The sequence below is a fragment of the Myotis daubentonii genome, chromosome 18, assembly GCF_963259705.1.
Source record: "Myotis daubentonii chromosome 18, mMyoDau2.1, whole genome shotgun sequence".
Taxonomy (NCBI): domain Eukaryota; kingdom Metazoa; phylum Chordata; class Mammalia; order Chiroptera; family Vespertilionidae; genus Myotis; species Myotis daubentonii.
Window position 1 is genome coordinate 37,459,068 of NC_081857.1, and position 19,884 is coordinate 37,478,951.

At 46.9% G+C, this 19,884-nt stretch overlaps 1 protein-coding gene across 1 annotated transcript; it reads right to left on the reverse strand.

The window, feature by feature from the left end:
• Positions 1-1,294: 1,294 nt before the first annotated feature.
• On the reverse strand, positions 1,295-16,365 carry DDX20 (DEAD-box helicase 20). The gene is made up of 11 exons (XM_059675208.1): positions 16,017-16,365; positions 15,525-15,619; positions 8,927-9,095; positions 7,935-8,049; positions 7,674-7,816; positions 7,393-7,531; positions 7,239-7,297; positions 5,667-5,749; positions 5,344-5,449; positions 5,126-5,227; positions 1,295-2,751 (listed from the first exon to the last, which is right to left on the reverse strand). The coding sequence occupies exons 1-11, from the start codon at positions 16,327-16,329 to the stop codon at positions 1,598-1,600; spliced, it is 2,478 nt and encodes an 825-aa protein (XP_059531191.1). The 5' UTR covers positions 16,330-16,365; the 3' UTR covers positions 1,295-1,597.
• Positions 16,366-19,884: the final 3,519 nt, after the last annotated feature.

Below are 19,884 nucleotides of genomic sequence, written 5' to 3' on the forward strand. Positions count from 1 at the left end.
TCTGGTGATACCCGATACATATAAGCAAACCCTACCACTGGCCATCCCAAGCGACAGGAATCCAAGTTAAACAGAACTTGGGGACGGTGCTATGTGAGTGCTGGAAGGTAAATGCCAATGGCCGCGGCTGTGTGCTCACAGCCCTGTGGGAACTGATTATGCTGCCTAGCCAAGTACGGTCACAGGCACAGAGAGCTTTCCTTTTCAAAACTAAATACATACATATCGCTATCCAGGAGGGATTCTCTCACCACAAACACAGCTCACAGAAAAGGCCTGGGAGCCAAATGTGTCCCATGATAGGACTGCCACAGAGAAGAAATGAAAGAATAACTTACAATTACGTTTTCCTAAATCATAATTTATAGATGTATATCGCAGAAAAATGACTTCCCTTAGACCCTAGTATTAGGTAAAAAACTTGAGGGAAGCTCTAGAATACACAAGACAAGGACACATGGGAAGAGTCTGAACAGAAGGAGTTCCAGCCTTCACCAGATACTTCACACGAAGAGCGAGGACCTCCCCGTAGCCCCCAGCATAAGGCCGTTCTTAACCTCAGCTCCTCGTGGGCTCAGAGGGTCTCGGAACCCCTTGGAATTAGAAACACATCCAATTCCGGTTTACAGATAAGACATTTCCTGGGACACTGCTTTCATCAGATGCATAAAAAGATCCAAAAAGTAACCAAGATGAGCCCTGACTGGTTTGGCTCGGTAGATAGAGCGTCGGCCTGCAGACTGAAGGGTCCCAGGTTCGATTCCAGTCAAGGGCATGTACCTTGGTTGCGGGAACATCCCCAGTAGGGAGTGTGTAGGAGGTGGCTGAATCGATGTTTCTAACTCTCCATTCCTCTCCTTCTCCCTTCCTCTCTCTAAAAAATCAGTAAAATATATTTTTTAAAAAACTAACCAAGATGAAAAGCTGCTCCTCTTCCTGATGTGCTCAGCGATTGAATGCAGTGTGAGGAAGTGGGCAGCGTTCATAATCTTAGAAACAAGATATTCAACAGATGAACAAGATGTCAACAAAGTCGGCTAAGTTTGTATTTTTACTGTCACAAATAAGTTTACCGGAAGCAAAGAGCATCAAATCAAGTACTATTAGGAAAGTTGGAAGCAACATTTACTCCTTCCTGCCTAAACCTAAAAGAAAGGGGATTTTCTGACCTATCACTTACAAATTTCTATAAGAACGTACATACCTCTAAGGAAGTGCAGCCCAAGCCTTTTGTAAAGAACTCCGCAGCATAAACTAACCGTTTTCAAACCTCAACTCTCTTTATTTTCTTAAGTAAGCAGTGGTATAGCAGTCTTTTCAAATGTTTCTTTTTGGAATGGCTTATAGAAAATGGCACCTGGGACCTTTTAGCTCTTTGTCCCCAAATATTTCAAGAATACGGCCCATTAAATTTCTTAAAATAAGATAATATACCTAGTAGGTCATACAAACTGAAAAATGAAGGTATCCCAGCAGAAAGCCTTAAGACTTTTCAAGCTCCTCAAAAATGCCACTAGGCCACTCTACTATAGGTCACAGCAGATGGCTACTCAAAGGTATCACTTGATGCTTCGGGTGGTCTGAGGTACGGCCGTCATCACTGGCTGCCTCGCATCATCTCCTGTAGGTAAATGGTGCTCATGTGATAGGCCGCCATCCACCCCGGATGCCTCTGAGCATTCCAGTAGTAGGACTGAGACGCAGCAGAATAGTACTCGTGCCAGGCCCTGTAGTAAGCTCTCCAGTACTCCTCGTAGTCCTGGTAGGGACCCGAAAGACCCGCCTGGGCCTCCCTCTGGCGGTCAGACCACTCGTTTTCCTGGGGCTCTGTCTGCGACCGAGAGGAGCGCCGAGGGTTCCTGCGGCTCTGCTTAGCGCTCTGGCTAGCCCCCTCTTTATGCCTTGCCTGTGTCTGGGTTTCAGGTGATTCCTGACAATCTACCAGATTCGGGGTGTCATTTCCACTCAGAGGTTGTTCCAAAGAGGTATGGCCAGCCACGGGGGTCGATGCCAAGTCCCTCAGCTGAATGTCAGAAGAGCCTTCCACATGTGACTTATTTCCTTTGCTCTGGGACGAAGTCCTTGAGCTGTAAGAATCGCTGTCGCTCTCAGAGTCTCCAGACTGACTACTACTTGCCAACACCCGCACTCTCTCTTCAGCAATTCCATTCCTCACAAAACCATTGTGAGGGTTCCCAGCCCGATCCCCAGGACCCGTGTAGTGCCTGATGATCTCCACAGGCTTCTCCAGCCCCTCCTTGATAAAGTGTTCATAATCCTCCGACAATTCTGCAAACGTCAAAGCGCACGGCGGGTGGGTTTTAAAGGAAGACAGACAAGGAATCTGGGGGAGCGACACAGGGGAGTCCGCTCTGGCCTGGTGCGGACTGTGGGCGCTCTCTGCAGGGGTCTCGGCAGAATGCTGCTCTCGCTCCTCCGACTGCACGGCCCGGCCCGGTGCTTTGGGCGATGCTGCTTTTCCGAGGATCCCGCACTCCGAGTGGCTTCTCACAGGAAGCTTCTGTTTGGTGGTGTTTCTGGATTTGACTGACAGTGCAGATACGGAAGTATTTCTATAAGAAGCCATGTGGTTACCATGAGCTTTCTGAGTTTGAGAGGTTCTCTCTATTTTCTGCATTTGCTTTCTTAGGGGCTGGCTGGGTACACTTGCTAAGCCATTTGTATGCACAGCAGCTTTCACCTCCACGTCCCAATCCAAACATTCTTCCATCAGACCAGGAGGAATGGGATCTACAAAAAAGGAATAACATATTAACATTCTCCAGCTGCTCTAGACCAGCATTTTCTGAATGGTTTCATAAAACAAGTATCCTATACAATAAAAGCCTAATATGCTAAGTACCCGATCGTCCATTCAACCAATCAAAGCATAATATGCTAATGCTATGCTAAGACCACTCAACCACTCACTATGACGTGCACTGACAACCAGGGGACAGACACTTTGACCAGTAGGTTAGCTGTTGGGGTCGGGCCGATCGGGATTGAGCGAGATGGCCAGAAACGCCCTGGAGCCCTCCCATGGCCCCTCCCCCAATCGGCCCCGATGGGGCGGGCTGGCCAGACCCCACCCATGCACAAATTTGTGTACCGGGCCTCTAGTTTTGTACATAAGGACATAAGCTTAGAGCAGCAATTTTCAAGAGGTGTGCAGTAAGAATTTTTAAAACATGCAATACCTGACTGACTGGTCAGGCGCACTGACCTCTTTACCTAGATTGTCAAGTAAAACTATGACAGCAGCCAACACAATAGCCATCCAACATGAATAAATCAAAATTAAAGTTATATTTTTTGTCAGATCAGCAAAAACTATATTTTTTGGTGTGCCACAGAATTTTAATGATTAAGTTATGTGTGCAATGAAATGGAAAAGGTTGAAAATTGCTGGCTTAGCATAAAGAAATCTGTAAAAAAAAATTACAAATTACTTATTACAAAGTCAGAATTATTAGAATCCACAGACCTGTGACTAATTTAGCTTTGTAAAAAATCACTATAGGAGTTAAGCATAAATTTGGTAAAATTTTCATTGTCAGGATTATTCAATCTATAATCCATATATATAAAAGGCTAAGTGACCAACCGTCCATCCAACCAACTGGTGCATATGACGCGCACTGGCAATTTAAAAATAAACGTTGACTTGCACATGAGCAATACATATAAAGCTCTCACTGATGCCGATCTAGACAGAGTAGGAATATTCCTACCTGAACCAGTTTTTGGACATGGTCAGTTATATGTTACTTTCTTTCAAGTTTGAAGAGTATGTGACATTAAAGTTAAAGCTGTAAATACTTCATCACAAGGGAAATTAGTCAAGCACTCTGAAAGTGTTTTTACTTTTAATGTTATATACGGGGAAATATTTGAATAAGTTTAATAATTTATCTGTCATTGTTTTTAATCAATGTTGTTTTTATATGTTTTTGTTTTCATATCATATCTTTGTTATATCATGTTACTGTTTATTAATCAATTTATATATTATTTTCATATACATTTTCTAATTTTCTTTCATCTTTGACATTTCTATTATAAAGAAAGGGCAAATAGTGATATTAAAATATTTCTTCTAATTAATTTCCTTTCGCCATAACCGCTTTGGCTCAGTGGATAGAGCAACGGCCTGCGGACCGAAGGGTCCCAGGTTCGATTCCGGTCAAGGGCATGTACCTTGGTTGTGGGCACATCCCCAGTGGGGGGCGTGCAGGAGGCAACTGATCGATGTTACTCTCTCATCGATGTTTCTAACTCTCTATCCCTCTTCCTTCCTCTCTGTAAAAAGTCAATAAAATATATTTTTAAAAATAAATAAATAATTAATTAATTTCCTTTCAATGTGCACAAATCTGTGCACCGGGCCACTAGTAACTACATATCCCATATTCCAGGTCATACAATACACTATATAAGTACACAGTTATGGATGTGTACATAGACACATATGTAGACTGACATATACACTAACAAGCATACTAAACTAACATAGCAAATAAACTATATTTCCACATAAGAGTTCTTAGGGTTTTTGTTTTCAAGAGGTCATTAATAGTTTCAGACACACACTTTCTAAGATGGAACTTAAAAAGAGCAGCTTGAGAAATGATTCACTAAATCAAAAGAAAACACTTGAAAAATTTCAAAACAGTGTTTAAAAGATACTGCTCCTTCCCCATGGTGACAAAAGAGAATATGGCAAGAATTGCCTTCACAGTGATATGCAGTAAAATATTCCCCTTTTATAAAACAATAAAATCACATTACAAGGCTACAAACTAAAAAACGGAGCTAATAAGTAGTAAGACATTTTTCATGTGCCAATAATTAGCTTGCGATCTTCTCCCTGCTATTCATTAGCTGAAAGACCTTAGGCAAATTACCTAACCTCTCTATGCCTCAGTATCCTCATCTACAAAATACACACAGTAACAGCACACACCTCCTAGGACAGTGGTGAGAATTAAACGAGTTAGCACACGTCGAGTACTTGGAGCAATGCCTGAGACGATGTAAGTGTTCTGTGTTAGTGGCTATTTTTATTAGGCCTCTCATCATTATCACTATTATTTTGATAGCAAAATGAAACAAACCAATATACCTGGTAAAGGCAGAAGGTTGATATTACATTTCTGGGCAATTTTCATCATCGTATTTTCTTCTTCTCCCCGGCAACAGTAGGTCACTGCCAATCCCAAAGTACCTAAAGCCAGAGGGAATGTTAAGTAGTAAGTCATTTTCACCTAAATGGCACTCCAAGTCCACTGTCACATTCCAGATTCCTCCCCTTAAACAAAGCACACCAACTTGTCTATTTACCAAAACGGCCAGCCCTGCCAATCCGATGCATGTATGTCTCCCAGTCCAGTGGCACGTCCAGATTTACAACCAGATTCACCTTCTCGGCATCAATCCCACGGGAAGTCTTGAATCGAGAAAGAGAGCAACTGTCAGCATTACCTGCAGCATGGTACCCATGTACACCACCTTATCTAGTCTAACCAGGAGCCAAATTAAGACAAGAAGATATTTAGGAGGAAGGAGCAAAGGAAAAGGAAATTCATTTCTGTGACTAATTTCAAGAACAAAGATGAAAATATAAGACATTATTATTATTCACCCAAACTGAAGAGGACATTTACCAGATCTGTGGAGATGAGGACTCTGCAATGAAACTGCTTCAGTTTAGCCATAGCATCGAGACGCTGATTCTGATTCATGTTGCCTAAAAAGACCCAAACACACAATTATCAAATCCAAAAAAAGCAGGAATCATAACTCCCAGTCTTAACAATTTAAAAAGTTAATGCTGTCCTTATATGCAAATCTAGGTTAAGACCTACAGTCAGAATCTTTTAAAATATGGTTAAGCAATACACCTGAAATTTAAAAAATCAATTTTAAGCCCTAGCCGGCTTGGCTCAGTGGATAGAGAGTCAGCCTGCGGACTGAAGGGTCCCAGGTTCGATTCCAGCCTAGGGCACATGCCTGGGTTGTGGGCTCGATCCCCAGTAGGGGGTGTGCAGGAGGCAGCCAATCAATGATTCTCTCTCATCATTGATGTTTCTATCTCTCTCTCCTTCTCCCTTCCTCTCTGAAATCAATAAAGAAATATATTTTTTTAAATCAATTTTAAATGGTGATTAAGTTATGCCTGCAGATACAATATTATATCTGAAAGTCACATGTAAAGTATAACAATTCTTAGGAAAATAAAATTGCTTTAATCGGCTATTTATAAATTTTGTGTTGAAGTGTGATCTATAGTCAAAATATTAGTCCATCAGAGAATAGTGTCCCCAGTATCTCATGATATACCAGGGCTAAACAGCTAATAGGTTAAAGACTAAGCTGAGATACCAATCAAAACTCTAAAAAGGCCCGGCTAGCAAGGTTCAGTGGTTGAGCATCAACCTATGAACCTGGAGGTCACGCTCAATCCCTAGTGTGGGGCCTGCAAGAGGCGGCTGATCGAGGATTTGTGCTCATCATTGATGTTTCTCTCCCCCTCTCTGAAATCAATAAAAATAAAAACTCTAGCCCTGGCCGGTTTGGCTCAGTGGATCGAGCGTTGGCCTGTGGACTAAAGGGTCCCAGGTTCGATTCCAGCCAACGGCACATGCCCAGGTTGCAGGCTCGATCCCCAGTAGGGAGCATGCAGGAGACAGCCGATCCATGATTCTCTCTCATCACTGATTTTTTTTTCTCTCTCTCCCTCTCCCTTCCTCTAAAATGGATCTCACTGATCAAACATTCCTTGAAAGCTTTTATTCCTACTAGGCCAGCAGTAATAACTTGGGTTTGTGTCAAAATGAATCACTTTTGCCTACCACAAGACCATAAAACAGTCAGTTCAGTTAGCGATTCTTTAACATTTTAACAATGATTGTCAAGAAGCACAATATTTTCCTCTTAAGGTGACAAAAACAAACTCTGTGTGAATATAAGTCCAGTTTTCTAATTTTTTTATTATATACCAAATTACTTCTTAAAAGAATATACTGATATGTTTCTATCTCTCCCTCTCTGAAATCAATAAAAAATATATATATTTTAAAAATCCCAATGAAAAATGAACCTGGAATTTCCTTCACTCTGAAGACTGAGTGCAACCTCACACTCACAAGACAACTCTTGAAGTGGTATTTCTGCCGTGACCTGAGAGAGGCTTCACTTCAGAATACTAAACAAGGATTAAAGTGAGATGAACTCACCCGAAATGCACTCCGCGGGAAAGCCTTTAGAAGTAAGGATATCAGCCAAATGCTGTGCTCTATGAAAATGACAGAGGGTGATAATTTTACAGACGCTCCCCACACCTAATCTTTTATCTCACAAGTTCCCCCAGATGGTCTTTCACGTAATTACCTGCTGTGTAAATTAGAAAAGACTAAGGCTTGATTAAACGGAATTCTGCTGAACAGTTCCTGTAAATGCTGGGCCTTTTCTTCAAAAATCTTATGGGCCAAAGGGTACAAATTGACAACTTTGTAATACTGCTTCAAACCTATGAAGAAGCCAAGAGCCGTCTGTTAAAACACCATTAGCTGCAACCCCATAAGAGCACATATAAAAGCAACAGGCAACTCGGCACCAAGAAAAATTCCAGAGCATCACACACCAGTAATGTATCCAGTATCTATACTCACCTAGGAGACTTGGGTCACTGGAATTGAGTCTTACAAAAGTGGGATCTCTCATGTACTTTGCCAAAGCATTAGCCAAAAATTCTGGGTAAGTAGCTGATACTGCCACCATCTGTTTACTGGCAGGCAAGGAAGAATAAATCCAACTGCAAACAGAAGAACACACACCATGGAAACGATTCAGGCAGTAATCACCACCGGGAAAAGCTACAGACAGACACGTTGGGGCACCATTTTAATAGCCATGTTAGTTGTATTTCTTACTTTATTTGCTCCTGGAAGCTGCCTTCTTCTAAAAGCTTATCCGCTTCATCCAGAATAAAGAGACGTACACTGCCTGGGTTCAAGTAGTCAAGTTCTATCAGTTGTTTAATTCTGCCTAAATTTTTTTTAAAAAAAAGAAATATTTATGGTGAAAAAAATTTGTGCAAGTCTCAGCCAATGCCACTCTACTCAGAGGTTGTATTGCCGACTATCCTGATGCAATCTTCATTATGCACTAAACCACAAATCAGAAATTCTGAGTTCTGATTTTGCCCAATTCCATTTTCCCCCCCTCACATGTCATTAGCAATAAGTATGGAAAATACACTATTCCTATCAAAAACTTGAATAGCTAAGGGGCTGAATGCTAGACTCTAATCCTGAGTGATTCAGGACTGGATGATTAAAGCAAATAACCCAATGCATAGCTTAGAAAGGCTTCCTGAAAGTCACCTCGCGCCTCTTTCTCAGAAGCCTGTCCCAACAGCCTTAATATTATTGTGTTTTTAAATATATTTTTACTGATTTCAGAGAGGAAGGGAGAGGGCAAGATAGAAATATCAATGATGAGAGGGAATCACTGATCAGCTCCTGCTGCACGCCCCTCTGGGAATCGAGCCCGCAACCTGAGCATGTGTCCCTGACCAGAATTGAACTTGGGACACCTCAGTCCACAGGCCGATGCTCTATCTACTGAGCCAAACCAGCGAGGGCACAATATTATTGTTATATTAAAAGTGTTCAGCCCAGGCAGTGTGGCTCGGTGGTTGAACACTGACCCATAAACCAAGAAGTCACTGGTTCGATCAGGACACATCCCCAGTAGGGGGTGTGCAGGAGGCAGCCCATCGATGATGCTTCTCTCTCATCAATGTTTCTATCTCTCTATCCCTCTCCCTTCCACTCTCGCTAAAAATCAATAAAAACTTATTTTTTTAAAGAAATGTTTAGTTCCTAAAAGCTCCTGTTACAGACAGGCATTGATACCTTACCAGGAGATCCAACGGCAATATGACATTTTTTAAGTCTGGTTTTGTCTTGAGGTAAAGGAGTCCCTCCAATAAAGACATGACACTCCAAGCCTTCCATTTTTATTCCAATGGCCGTGATAACGGAATGTATCTGTACAGCAATTTCTCTTGTAGGTGCCAAGATCAAAATCTAAGAAAATGTAAAATACACCTTTAATGAGTCAATCAAATAAGTACATGTGATTGGCGTATTATATAATGAGCTATTTTCCTTTGAATGATCAGTTTATTCATTCTGCAAATCCTATATAAAAAAAGCCTAATATGCAATTATTCAACCAGGAGTTCGACTGCTTGCTATGACATGCACTGACCACCAGGGGGCGGCACGCACTGGCAGCGAGTGGCAGTGGAGGCGCTGCCAGCCGCAACAAGAGCGGGACCAGGGCAGGATGGTGGAGGTGAGTAGGCGGTGCCAGGCCAAGGCAGCTGCGAGCAGGGGCCTGATCACCCTGACCGATTGCCCCGCAGATGGCGACCAACGACTGGAAGGCCCTGATCACCCAATCGGAGCCAGGCCCCCAGGCTGGTACGAGGAACTAGGGGTGGGTGGTGGTGACCAACCTCCCACAGTGCCCCGGAGGGGGGCTGCAACCTCTCGTCGGCTACCTGGGTGCAGCGGTGATGGGGGCGGAGGTGCGGTGAGAATGTGGGGTGCCTGCCAAGCTCACTCTCACTCCCCCTGCTACCCTCCCCCAGGACGCCAGGGGTCGCGCGCCAGGGACCCCACACTCAGGTGCCAGACGCCCGCAAGGAGCCCACCCTGCACCCACGCGGCCTCTTCCAGGTGAGCTGGGCCACAGCCACCAGGATTACAGGGCTCCCTGTGGGTTTGTACAGGAGCCAGTCTGCGAGGCCAGCCAGGAGAGAGCGCACTGCCCGCCCGGCTTCTGTGCGGCACCGCTGGGTGGCCTAGACACCATGCTGCACCCCGGCCTGCGGCATCCAGCCACGCTCACCACATCTCTATGTGGGGACTAGGGCACCATGACTCAGGCGGGGGGGGGGGGGGGGGCACGTGAGGGCCCGGGACCCAGGTGCTGCCCAGGCCCCAGAGGTCAGCTGGGACCTGCCCTTCCACGCCAGATGCTTGTGCTTCCATCGCCAGCCAGGCCAAGGGACCACACCCGTGCACAAATTTCGTGCACTGTGCCTCTAGTATTAAATAAGAACCTACTACGTTCTAAGCAACATACAAATTGCTGTGAAGTCAACATTTAACGGTACAAAATCCTTGCTCTAATGGCACTTTCATTCTTTTTAAATTTTATTTTAGAAAAACATTTGTTTTTTTTTATTTCAGAGAGGAAGGGAGAGAGTGACTTAGAAACATCAATGATAAGAGTCATTGATAGGCTGCCTCCTGCACTCCAGGCATGTGCCCTGACCAGGAATCAAACCAAGACCTGGTTCATAGGTTGACACTCAACCACTGAGCCCACACACTGGTAAGAAGATATATAATAAACAAATGATAAGATATACAATAAACAAACATCCTATATACTAAAAGGGTAATATGCAAATCGACCGAATGGCAGAACGACCAGTCGCTATGACATGCACTGACCACCAGGGGGCAGATGCTCAATGCAGGAGCTGCCCCCTGGTGGTCAGTGCACTCCCATAGGGGGAGCACCTCTCAACCAGAACCTGGGCTGATGCCTCTGCCCACTCCATGGGGAGCGGGCCTAAGCCGTCAGTCGGGCATCCCCCAAGGGCTCCCGGACTCCAAAAGGGCGCAGGCCAGGCTGAGGGGACCGCCCCCCCTTCCTGAATGCATGAATCTCGTGCACCAGGCCTCTAGTACATAAATAATAGCAGGAAGTAAAAAGTGTTGTGAAGAAAAATCAAACAGGGAAAAGAGAAAGAAGCAACAAAAGAAGGAAAGGAGCCCTAGCCAGTTTGGCTCAGTGGATAGAGTGTTGGCCTGAGGGCTGAAAGGTCCCAGGTTCGATTCCGGTCAAGAGCACATACCTTGGTTTCAGGCTTGATCCCCAGTACCGACAGGGGCATATGAGAGGCAACCAATCAATGTGTCTCTCTCACATCAATGTTTCTCTCTGTTTCTCCCACTCCCTTCCACTCTCTCTACAAATCAATGGAAAAATATCTTCGGGTGAGGACAAAAAGAAACAAAACAAAACACCATACAATCTTCCAAAACTCAATCGGGAAGAATTAGAAAACCTGAGTAGGCCAGTAACAACTGATGAAACTGAAGCAGTAATTTAAAAACTTCCAGCAAGCAAAAGTCCTGGACCAGATGGATTTACAGGAGAATTTTACCAAACATTCAAAGATGAACTCACACCAATCCTCCTCAAACTATTCCAAAAAATTCAAGAGGAAGGAACACTTCCAACCTCTTTTTACGAAGCCAACATTATCCTAATTCCAAAACCAGATAAAGACACTACAAAGAAAGAAAATTACAGGCCATATCTCTGATGAACATAGATGCTAAAATCCTCAACAAAATATTAGCAAATCAAATCCAGCAATCTGTTAAAAAGATCATACACCATGACCAAGTGGGATTTACCCCAGGGATGCAAGGCTGATATAATACTCGCAAATCAATAAACATGACACATCACATAAGCAAACTGAAAGATAAAAACCACATGATCATATCAATAGATGCAGAAAAAGCATTTGATAAAACCCAGCACCCTTTTTTGATAAAAACTCTCCGTAAAGTAGGAATAAAGGGATCATACCTCAACATAATAAAGGTCATATATGACAAACCTACAGCCAACATAATACTCAATGGGCAAAAACTAAAAGCGTTTCTGTTAAGAATAGGAGCAAGACAAAAAGTTGGGAAAACTGGACAGATACATGCAAAAAAATGAAACTAGACCACCAACTTTCACCATACACAAGAGTAAACTGAAAATGGATAAAAGACTCAAATGTAAATCGTGAAACCATAAAAGTCCTAGAAGGTATTTTCGCACAGGCAGAAAAATCTCAGCCATCTCTCACAGCAGTATGTTTACGGATATACTAGTATCTCCTGAAGTGGTCGGCAAACTCATTAGTCAACAGAGCCAAATATCAACAGTACAACGATTGAAATTTCTTTTGAGAGCCAAATTTTTTAAACTTAAAACTATATAGGTAGGTACATTGTTATTAACTTAATTAGGGTACTCCTAAGGCTTAGGAAGAGCCATACTCAAGGGGCCAAAGAGCCGCATGTGGCTCACGAGCCGCAGTTTGCCGACCACGGTCCTAGGGCAAAAGAAACTAAGAAGGAAATAAACAAATGAGACTACATCAAAATACAAAGCTTCTGCACAGCAAAAGAAACCATCAACAAACGAAAAGGGAACCCACTGTGAGGGAGAACATAGTTGGCATCTGATTCAGGGTTAATATCCAAAATATATAAGGAACTCATACAACTTAACAAAAGGAAGACAAACAACCCAATTTAAAAATGGGCAAAGGACCTAAATAGACACTTCTCGAAAGTGGACATACAGATGGCCAAGAGACATATGAAAAAATACTCAAAGTCACTGATCATCAGAGAAATGCAAATTAAAAAGACAATGAAGTATCACCTCACACCCGCCAGAATGACTACCATCAACAAATCAACAAATGACAAGTATTGGCAAGGTTGTGGAGAAAAGGGAACCCTAGTGTACACTGCTGGTGGAATGCAGACTGGTGAATTGTGGAAACAGTATGGAGTTTCCTCAAAAAATTAAATATGGAACTGACATTTGACCCAGCAATCCCACTTCCAGGAATATATCCTAAGAAACCTAAGACCCCAATCGGAAAGAATGTATGCACCCCAATGTTCACAGCAGCACAATTTACAATAGCAAAGATCTGGAGCCCAACCGGCGTGACTCAGTAGTTGAGCATCAATCTGTGAACCAGGACGTCACGGTTCAATTCCCAGTAAGAGCACATGCCCAAGGTTGTGGGCTCGATCTCCAGTGTGGGGCGTGCAAGAGGCAGCCAGCCATCAATGACTATCATCATTGATGTTTCTATCTCCCTCTCCCACTCCCTTCCTTTCTGAAATCAATAAATATATATTTTAAATTAAAAAAAGATCTGGAAACAGCCCAAGTGCCCATCAGTAGACAAGTGGATAAAAAAGCTGTGGTATATTTATACCATGGAATATTGTGCAGCACTGAAAAAGGAGGGTCTCTTACCCTTTGAGACAGCATGGAGGGACCTGGAGAGTATTATGCTAAGCAAAATAAGCCAGGCAGAGAAAGACAAGTATCACATGATCTCACTCGTATGTGGAATCTAATGAACAAAATAGATCCAGAGACACAGAAGCATTGAACATAATGCAGAATCTCAGAGGGAAGATGGGAGAGGGTGGGTGAGTAGAAGTGATCAACCAAAGAACTTATAACTTATATGCACACATGCATAACCCATGGACCAAGACAATAGGGTAGTGAAGGCCTGGGGCTGGGGGGGAGGTGGGTCGGCCAGGAAGGGCTAGAAGGGGTCAATGGGGGGGGGGGGGGGTGTGAAGGGGACATATGTAATACTTTCAACAATAAAGATATATAAATAAATAAATAAATAGATACTAGGAGAAAATATGCCAAATAAATAAAAACTAGGGGAAAATATGCCAAAACTGTTCATAGCAGTTTCTCTCTAGGTATGTGAGATTATACTTGTTTTCTGGTACTTATTCATTTTTATGAATTTTCCCCATCTTCAAAAATGAATATGTATGACTTCTTAACACAAAGATCTTAAATTTTTAAAAATACAGGTCTTATTTATGGAACTTATTCAGGGTTTTGGCATTTGCCTTGCTGACAAATTATCAAAAGCCTAAATTTCAAATATGTTGCCGTTCACAAGTAGAATAACCCAGGACCTTGGGGAGTAGAAGGATTTCCTCTGTGCAGCCTCTCCCAGGATTTGGTAGGTATAAGATAGGACTCCACAAGCTTTACAGACCAAGAATGTAGGTTTCTGGGTGAAAAACCATCGTTAGATACATGACTGAGAATGTGAAATAGCTTGCCGTAACTACTAAACCACAAAGCAAAACTATAAGGATCTTACCGGCGTCATCTTTGTATCCCCAATGCCTGGCAAACTATTAATAATATGGGCTTAACAAATCTTTTAAGAAATGACCCCCAAACCCAAATCTCCTGTTCACCTTAGACCTATTCCAACAGACTGTCAGGGGTGGGGAATGCCGGGTCGTCGGCCAAGGCATTAGGGGTGAGTTAATTAAACGTTTAACTAAATATAGCAGCTAATTTTTAAGTTGATAAGTTTGTATGGCCCCAGAATGATGTTATAAATATTCAAATGGCCCTTGGCAGAAGAAAAGGTTCCCCACCCCTGCCCTAGAAGATGGGAGACCAATGATACATTCACCGAGCTGGACCAGCCACCTGCAGTCATCAGCAAAAGCCAGAGCACCACACGGCCATGAATCAGGCCGATTGCTAAATCTCACCCCAATCTCATCAGCAAGCAAAAAATAATATCAATCTGTATTCTCAAGTAATGACATAACTGACATGCATGACATTCTATTTAAGATGCAGTAATAATAGAAAATTCCTAGCTTCTAACACTAATTATGCATCCTTGGTCACCAGCCACACAACCACCACTCAGTGACCTGTGGACCAAGAGGAGCCACAAGCTAACCTGACCAGCTCAGGGAAGGCCAGCGTGGTGGCCTTGCATATTCAGAGACCTAAAGTAACCACACAGGATGGTCTGAAATTAAAACTTTTAACTAAAGGCAGTGTATGGCAGGTAGTCATGTCCTAGGCTAGCATCTTCCCTGATAAAAGTCAATCCTTACCTTGACTAAGCCTGTCTATTGTCTTTTCATCTATGATAACACGAGGCCGGATGCATTGCACAGAATGCGTGCAAGGGGCTCGGCCCCCACCGCAGCCTTGGGGGGAGGGGGGGTTCTGCCTCATCCCCTTCATCCGGAAGGGCGTCGTCTAATTAGCATATTACCTGTTTATTATTATGGAAGATTCCTTTGGAATGTCAAGGTAACTCCTTTTTCCAGACCCCTCGGGGCACAACCAATGCACCAAGGGGGAGAGCTTAAGTCCTCATTGCTATTGCTATCATATTAGTGACTGAATTATCCTGTACCCACCTGTGCAAAACATGTGTCTATCATTGGACTTTTCAACCAATCCCAAGGGTTTCCCTGCTTTGCTTTCTCCCGCCTCCCTAATCTAGCACCAGTGAATTTCATGTCACCCACCTGCAGCTTCTCTTTTGATTGTAATGCGTAAAATAAGGTGCAAACCTGCCATTCTCTGCGGCGTTACCTCAATCCCTTGTTGTCTTGCTTCCAGGCATTTGGCTCAAATAAACCCACGAACATTCTCTACAGGTCGGTATGTTTCTTCTGCTACAGCCCTACTGTCTCACTTTCATACTTTCCACGTGGCTTCACTCAGTCCGTCACCGAGTTCGCATCTATTTCTGAGGAGCTACTGGTGTTGCATCCGCCCAGCGGTCAAGCCCGCGGAGCGCACCCTCCTCCGCGTGAACTCACCTGGGTGCTCAAGTTCTCCAGGACAAGCGAGTCCAGCGCAATGGTGGAGAAGACGCAGGTTTTCCCGGTGCCGGACTTCGCTTGAACAATCAAGTCTGCAAAGAAAAACAAAATGATCACTAGACGGTACCGACTGGGGGTACCTGGGGACCAAACAGGAACCCCGGAGCTAGCAGGGCCTGCAGAAATCCCCAGCGCGCGCCTCCGCGTCCAGTTAGCTCTCGACACGGCAGGCCGTGCCCGGCAGCGCGCCTCGTGCCCGTGCCCGACCCTCCCGTCGGTCCCCTCCAGCCGAGAGCCACGTGCCCGCGCGCAGCAGCCGCAACCAGCGTTACGCTCAGCCCCGCGCCCCCGCTGCACCGGAGCCGGTTAACGGAGACCTGCACGCGGGCAGGGCCGGCCTGCTCTCCCCGGACCGCGCCGCCGCCCGCGGGCCCCCCTCGGCCTCCCCGCCCTCCCCGAGCCCGCAGCGCCCCGGGGTCCCGCCCTCACCGAGCCCGCAGCGCCCCAGCGGGATGGCCTTGAGCTGCACGGGCGAGGGCCGCTCGAAGCCGGCCGCCCGCAGCCCGTCCAGCACCGGCCGCGACAGCAGCAGCGACTCGAAGTCCGCGGGCTCGGCCAGCAGCACGTCCCCCGTGCGGGTCCGCGGGCCGCTGACGTCGTGCGCCGTCCGCAGGCTCCGCGCCGGCCTGCGGGGCGGCTCCCGGCCCGCGACCGGGGCGGCCACAGGCTCCGCCATATGCTCCGGGGGCGCAGCGTTCTCCTCGGGAGCCAAGGCCGCCGGGGCTTCAAACGCCGCCGCCATGGTAGCCGCGCCACGTGATCTCGCGGTACTTGGGGCGGGACGGGAGCCTGAGAGCGAGAAGAAGGAAAACTTTATTAGCACTCTTCCGCGGAGACACGGACACGCCCGGCCTGGGGCGGGGCGGGGCGGGGCGGAAGTCGGAGGCGTGGAGAGACGGCGGTGCAGCTAGAACCGCGAACACGTGCGGCCCGGGGAGGCGGAGGGAGGAGCGGGGAGGATACCGGTGCGTCGCCGCCTGCGGCCTGCAGAGGGCGCCGCGCGTCCGCGCTGGAGCCGCCGCCCCGCCTCCCGGCCTCTGTGGGCGGGTCCTCGGGCCCCGCGCCGCGCCTCACGCTCGCAGCGCGCGCTCATTGTGACGCGCGCACTCGTCACGCTCCCGGCTCCCCGTTCGGCGGTCGCCTCCCCACAGCCCTCCCCTCTCCGGCGCCCACCCGCCGCCCCTCTGCGCCCGCGGAAGGCGCCGGGAGTCTGGCTAGAAGACAGTGACCGCGCGGTCCGGTCTCGTCCGCGGGACCGAGGTATTCCTCTCGGGTCCCAGCCCCCAGCGCAGTGCCCGGCGCCCGAGCGCTAATGCAAGTGAATGGCATCGAAGCTGGCAGACGGACTGACACTCCCGAATTCTATCTCCACCCTAAACTCTAGGCTTGGACACCCATCCCCCTTCTCAGCGTCTCCGTGTAGATGCCTAACAGACGTCGCAAATGTAACACTTCTGTGCGTTGCTCCCATCCCTCCCGACCCCTCCGAGGGTGCTTAGTTTTTCACCACCTTTGCTGGACACCCTAAGCTCCCAGCCTGCGGCTCCCCGTTCCTCCTCCCCGGCTCTACTTTCCTCCGTGGCACTTCCCACTGCCGACGATGACGTGGGCTGACGGTGTCTCTCCCCCCCCCTCCCCGTGAGGACAGAGGCCTATTCCGTCCTGTTGCCGGCTGTGTCTCTAATGGGAAAGGGACAGTTGGACACACAGGGAGGGCTCACTATTCACGGAATAACTGATTTCCTATAACAAGCTTTAGCCGTGATTCCATGTCTGCAACTTATTCACAATTCCAAACCTTAAAAATTCTGCATCCAAACCCAACTTTTTCCTTTGTCCTTACATCATAATCCTGGTCCTTACATTTCAATTGTGCATGCACACACACACACACACACACACACACACACACACCACTCAGTGATTCCAAAGCCTATAGGAGGGAGTTGGGCATGATGATCTCATTGAAAGAGGGTCCTAGAGATGCATTTTGCTTAGAAATGTAGAAAATGTCAACCGTCCGTAGGAAAGAAGGGGCACCCCTGGGAGGGGGCAGGAAAGGTGCCAGGCTTCCTCTTGGTACCCACCTCTCTTACCCACCTGATCCCCTGCCGGGAGCCATTCCAGCACACTCAGAGGGCTGGATCATCTGGAGTGGCGAGGGCATTTCCCCAAACCTGAACAGGATGCATTAAATTGTTTGCTGCCGGACAGCTCAGGGCATCTTTATCTACATGATATTGCCTCCTACTGGCCAAACACCTGAACAGCCGTAGGCAAGTCTTCCAATCTGACAATGGACTCGGTAAATGAAACCTGACCCTTTGAAGAGTATATCTCTGCCTCGCCTCAGGACAATTTGTGTTAATGAAAAGCATGGGGTCCTGAGAGAGGAGAACTTAGTTGCTTTAGCTAGGCTCCTCTGACCCCCAAATGCCTTTCAAAATTATGCTTCGTCTCTCGACTTTTATTTAAGTTACACACAGCCCCTTCTCCAGATTGCTGAACCCTTCTAGATGCTGGAACAAGAACCCTGGCAACCCCCAAATCTCACAGACCTGGGAATTATTCTTGACTTCCCCTTCTACCATCCCTCTCCCCTTTCTAACCATTCGGTGCAGGTAATTGTCTCCACATATCTCACCTGTTCCTCTCCTCCAGCCTCCCTAGCACCTGCCCTATGGGGGCCCTTCATCACCCTAACTATTGCAACCACCTGCTGAATGCTGTCCCGGCCCAGCTTCTTCCCACTCCAGCCACCCACCGCGCGGGTGACGGCATGGTTTTCCTCAAGGTCGCAAGGACCTCTTAGGTTGTTTGGGTCCAGCTCCAGATCCTGTTCCTTGTGACCATCTTTTTATCGCCCACCCCAGGCTCCCCTTTCACTCCGCACATACTTCCAGTCTGGCTCTCACCGTGTTCTTGTTCCTTGTTTACATGTCTGTCCCTCACACTCAAGAAACGATGAGCTTCTGAAGGAAGGAATTTCGGGTGCCCCAGGCTCTCCAGCCCAGCACCAGGCCGGTGGTGCGCCTCAGAAACACGGGTCGACTGGCTGACACTCTTGCTCAAGAGTCCCTGCCGTGTCTCCATGCCCACAGGAGTGGTCTGCCCACAGGTGAGGTCTGCCCACAGGTGTGGTCTGCAGAACTCAAACCCGTCACTGCCCAAGACCCAGCTCTCCTGCCAAAGGAAACAAAAAGACTAGTTTTCCAGACCAGAACACTTGCTGTCTTAGCAGCATTCTGTTACTGCATGTGCTGGTTATGACACAAATGTTGCAGTGGGGTTACTGGGAGTCAACTGTATTGCTATAACTAAAAACACAAATCAATACAGTGTTTTCCTCAGTAGCCAAAAGCTGCAATAATGTGTTTGATCACACTTTTTGGCGCTGTAAAGATAAAACGCAAAGGTAAGAGACCACTGAATAGCGCGGTAAGGCATGAGAGGAACGGGCACAGAAACCAGTTGGACTGTTGTCTGCCTCCCGGTCCCCCCCCCCCCCGATAAAATCGCAACGGGTGCCCAGCCTCCTTTTATGCAATTCCTTCTGCCTGGAAAGCCTGTCTCACCTCAGGTACCTGGGAGACGGAAGAAGAGGGAGTAAGACTCAGATTCCCAATGGATGTTGAGGTTCAAATGGAATGGATGTTGAGGTTCAGATGGTCCCCTCCATTCGTCCCTATACCCAGAGGGAAAGAAGATAATGTAAGGAAAGGCAGGGACACGCCACCCCCCGCCCCGGGGGTGAGGATCTGTGGGAAAATGTGAAAAGAAGGGACTGAACTAAGCTCTTATAGCCACTTCTTCTCATTTGACACTCAAAGCAACAAAGGGTAGGCAACGTTACCATTTGCATTCCATCCACAAACATCTCTTTATTCATCCTTCCACAAAACCCTCCCGAACACCTCAGATGAATCAGCTGGAGACACAAAAATAGGACAAAACAGAGCCCTTGCCTTCAGGGAAAAAGACACAGGCGCAGAGGAGGCGCTGACCCAGGAGGTGACACGCAAGCCGCAGGGGGCGGTGTAAAATCACACGCAGGACTGACATTTCCCGGGCCTGCCCTCCTCCTCGGGCGGCTCTCACGTGGGGGAGAGGAAACACTTCTGAGAAACCGAGGCAGACCGCGTTTGGCATTCGGAGAGCAATCGCTCTCTTCTCCCCGTTCTCCTCATCCCCGTCCCAAAGGCCAGCATTGCGGCCAAGACCGCGGCACCAGGAGAGAGAGCTCGAGTCCCAGGAAGCCCTGGGGCTGGCTTCTGTGGCTGATGCCGAAGCGAACGTA

Bases quoted from the DNA above. Each gene is read 5' to 3' on its own strand.
- DDX20 (XM_059675208.1), bottom strand. From the start codon at position 16,329: ATGGCGGCGGCGTTTGAAGCCCCGGCGGCCTTGGCTCCCGAGGAGAAC. The intron at 5,450-5,666 runs GTAAATGTCCTC...TCTCGATTCAAG, and splicing joins TCCTCATCTCCACAGATCTG to ACTTCCCGTGGGATTGATGC. The intron at 2,752-5,125 runs GTATATTGGTTT...CCTTTTTTGTAG, and splicing joins CAACCTTCTGCCTTTACCAG to ATCCCATTCCTCCTGGTCTG.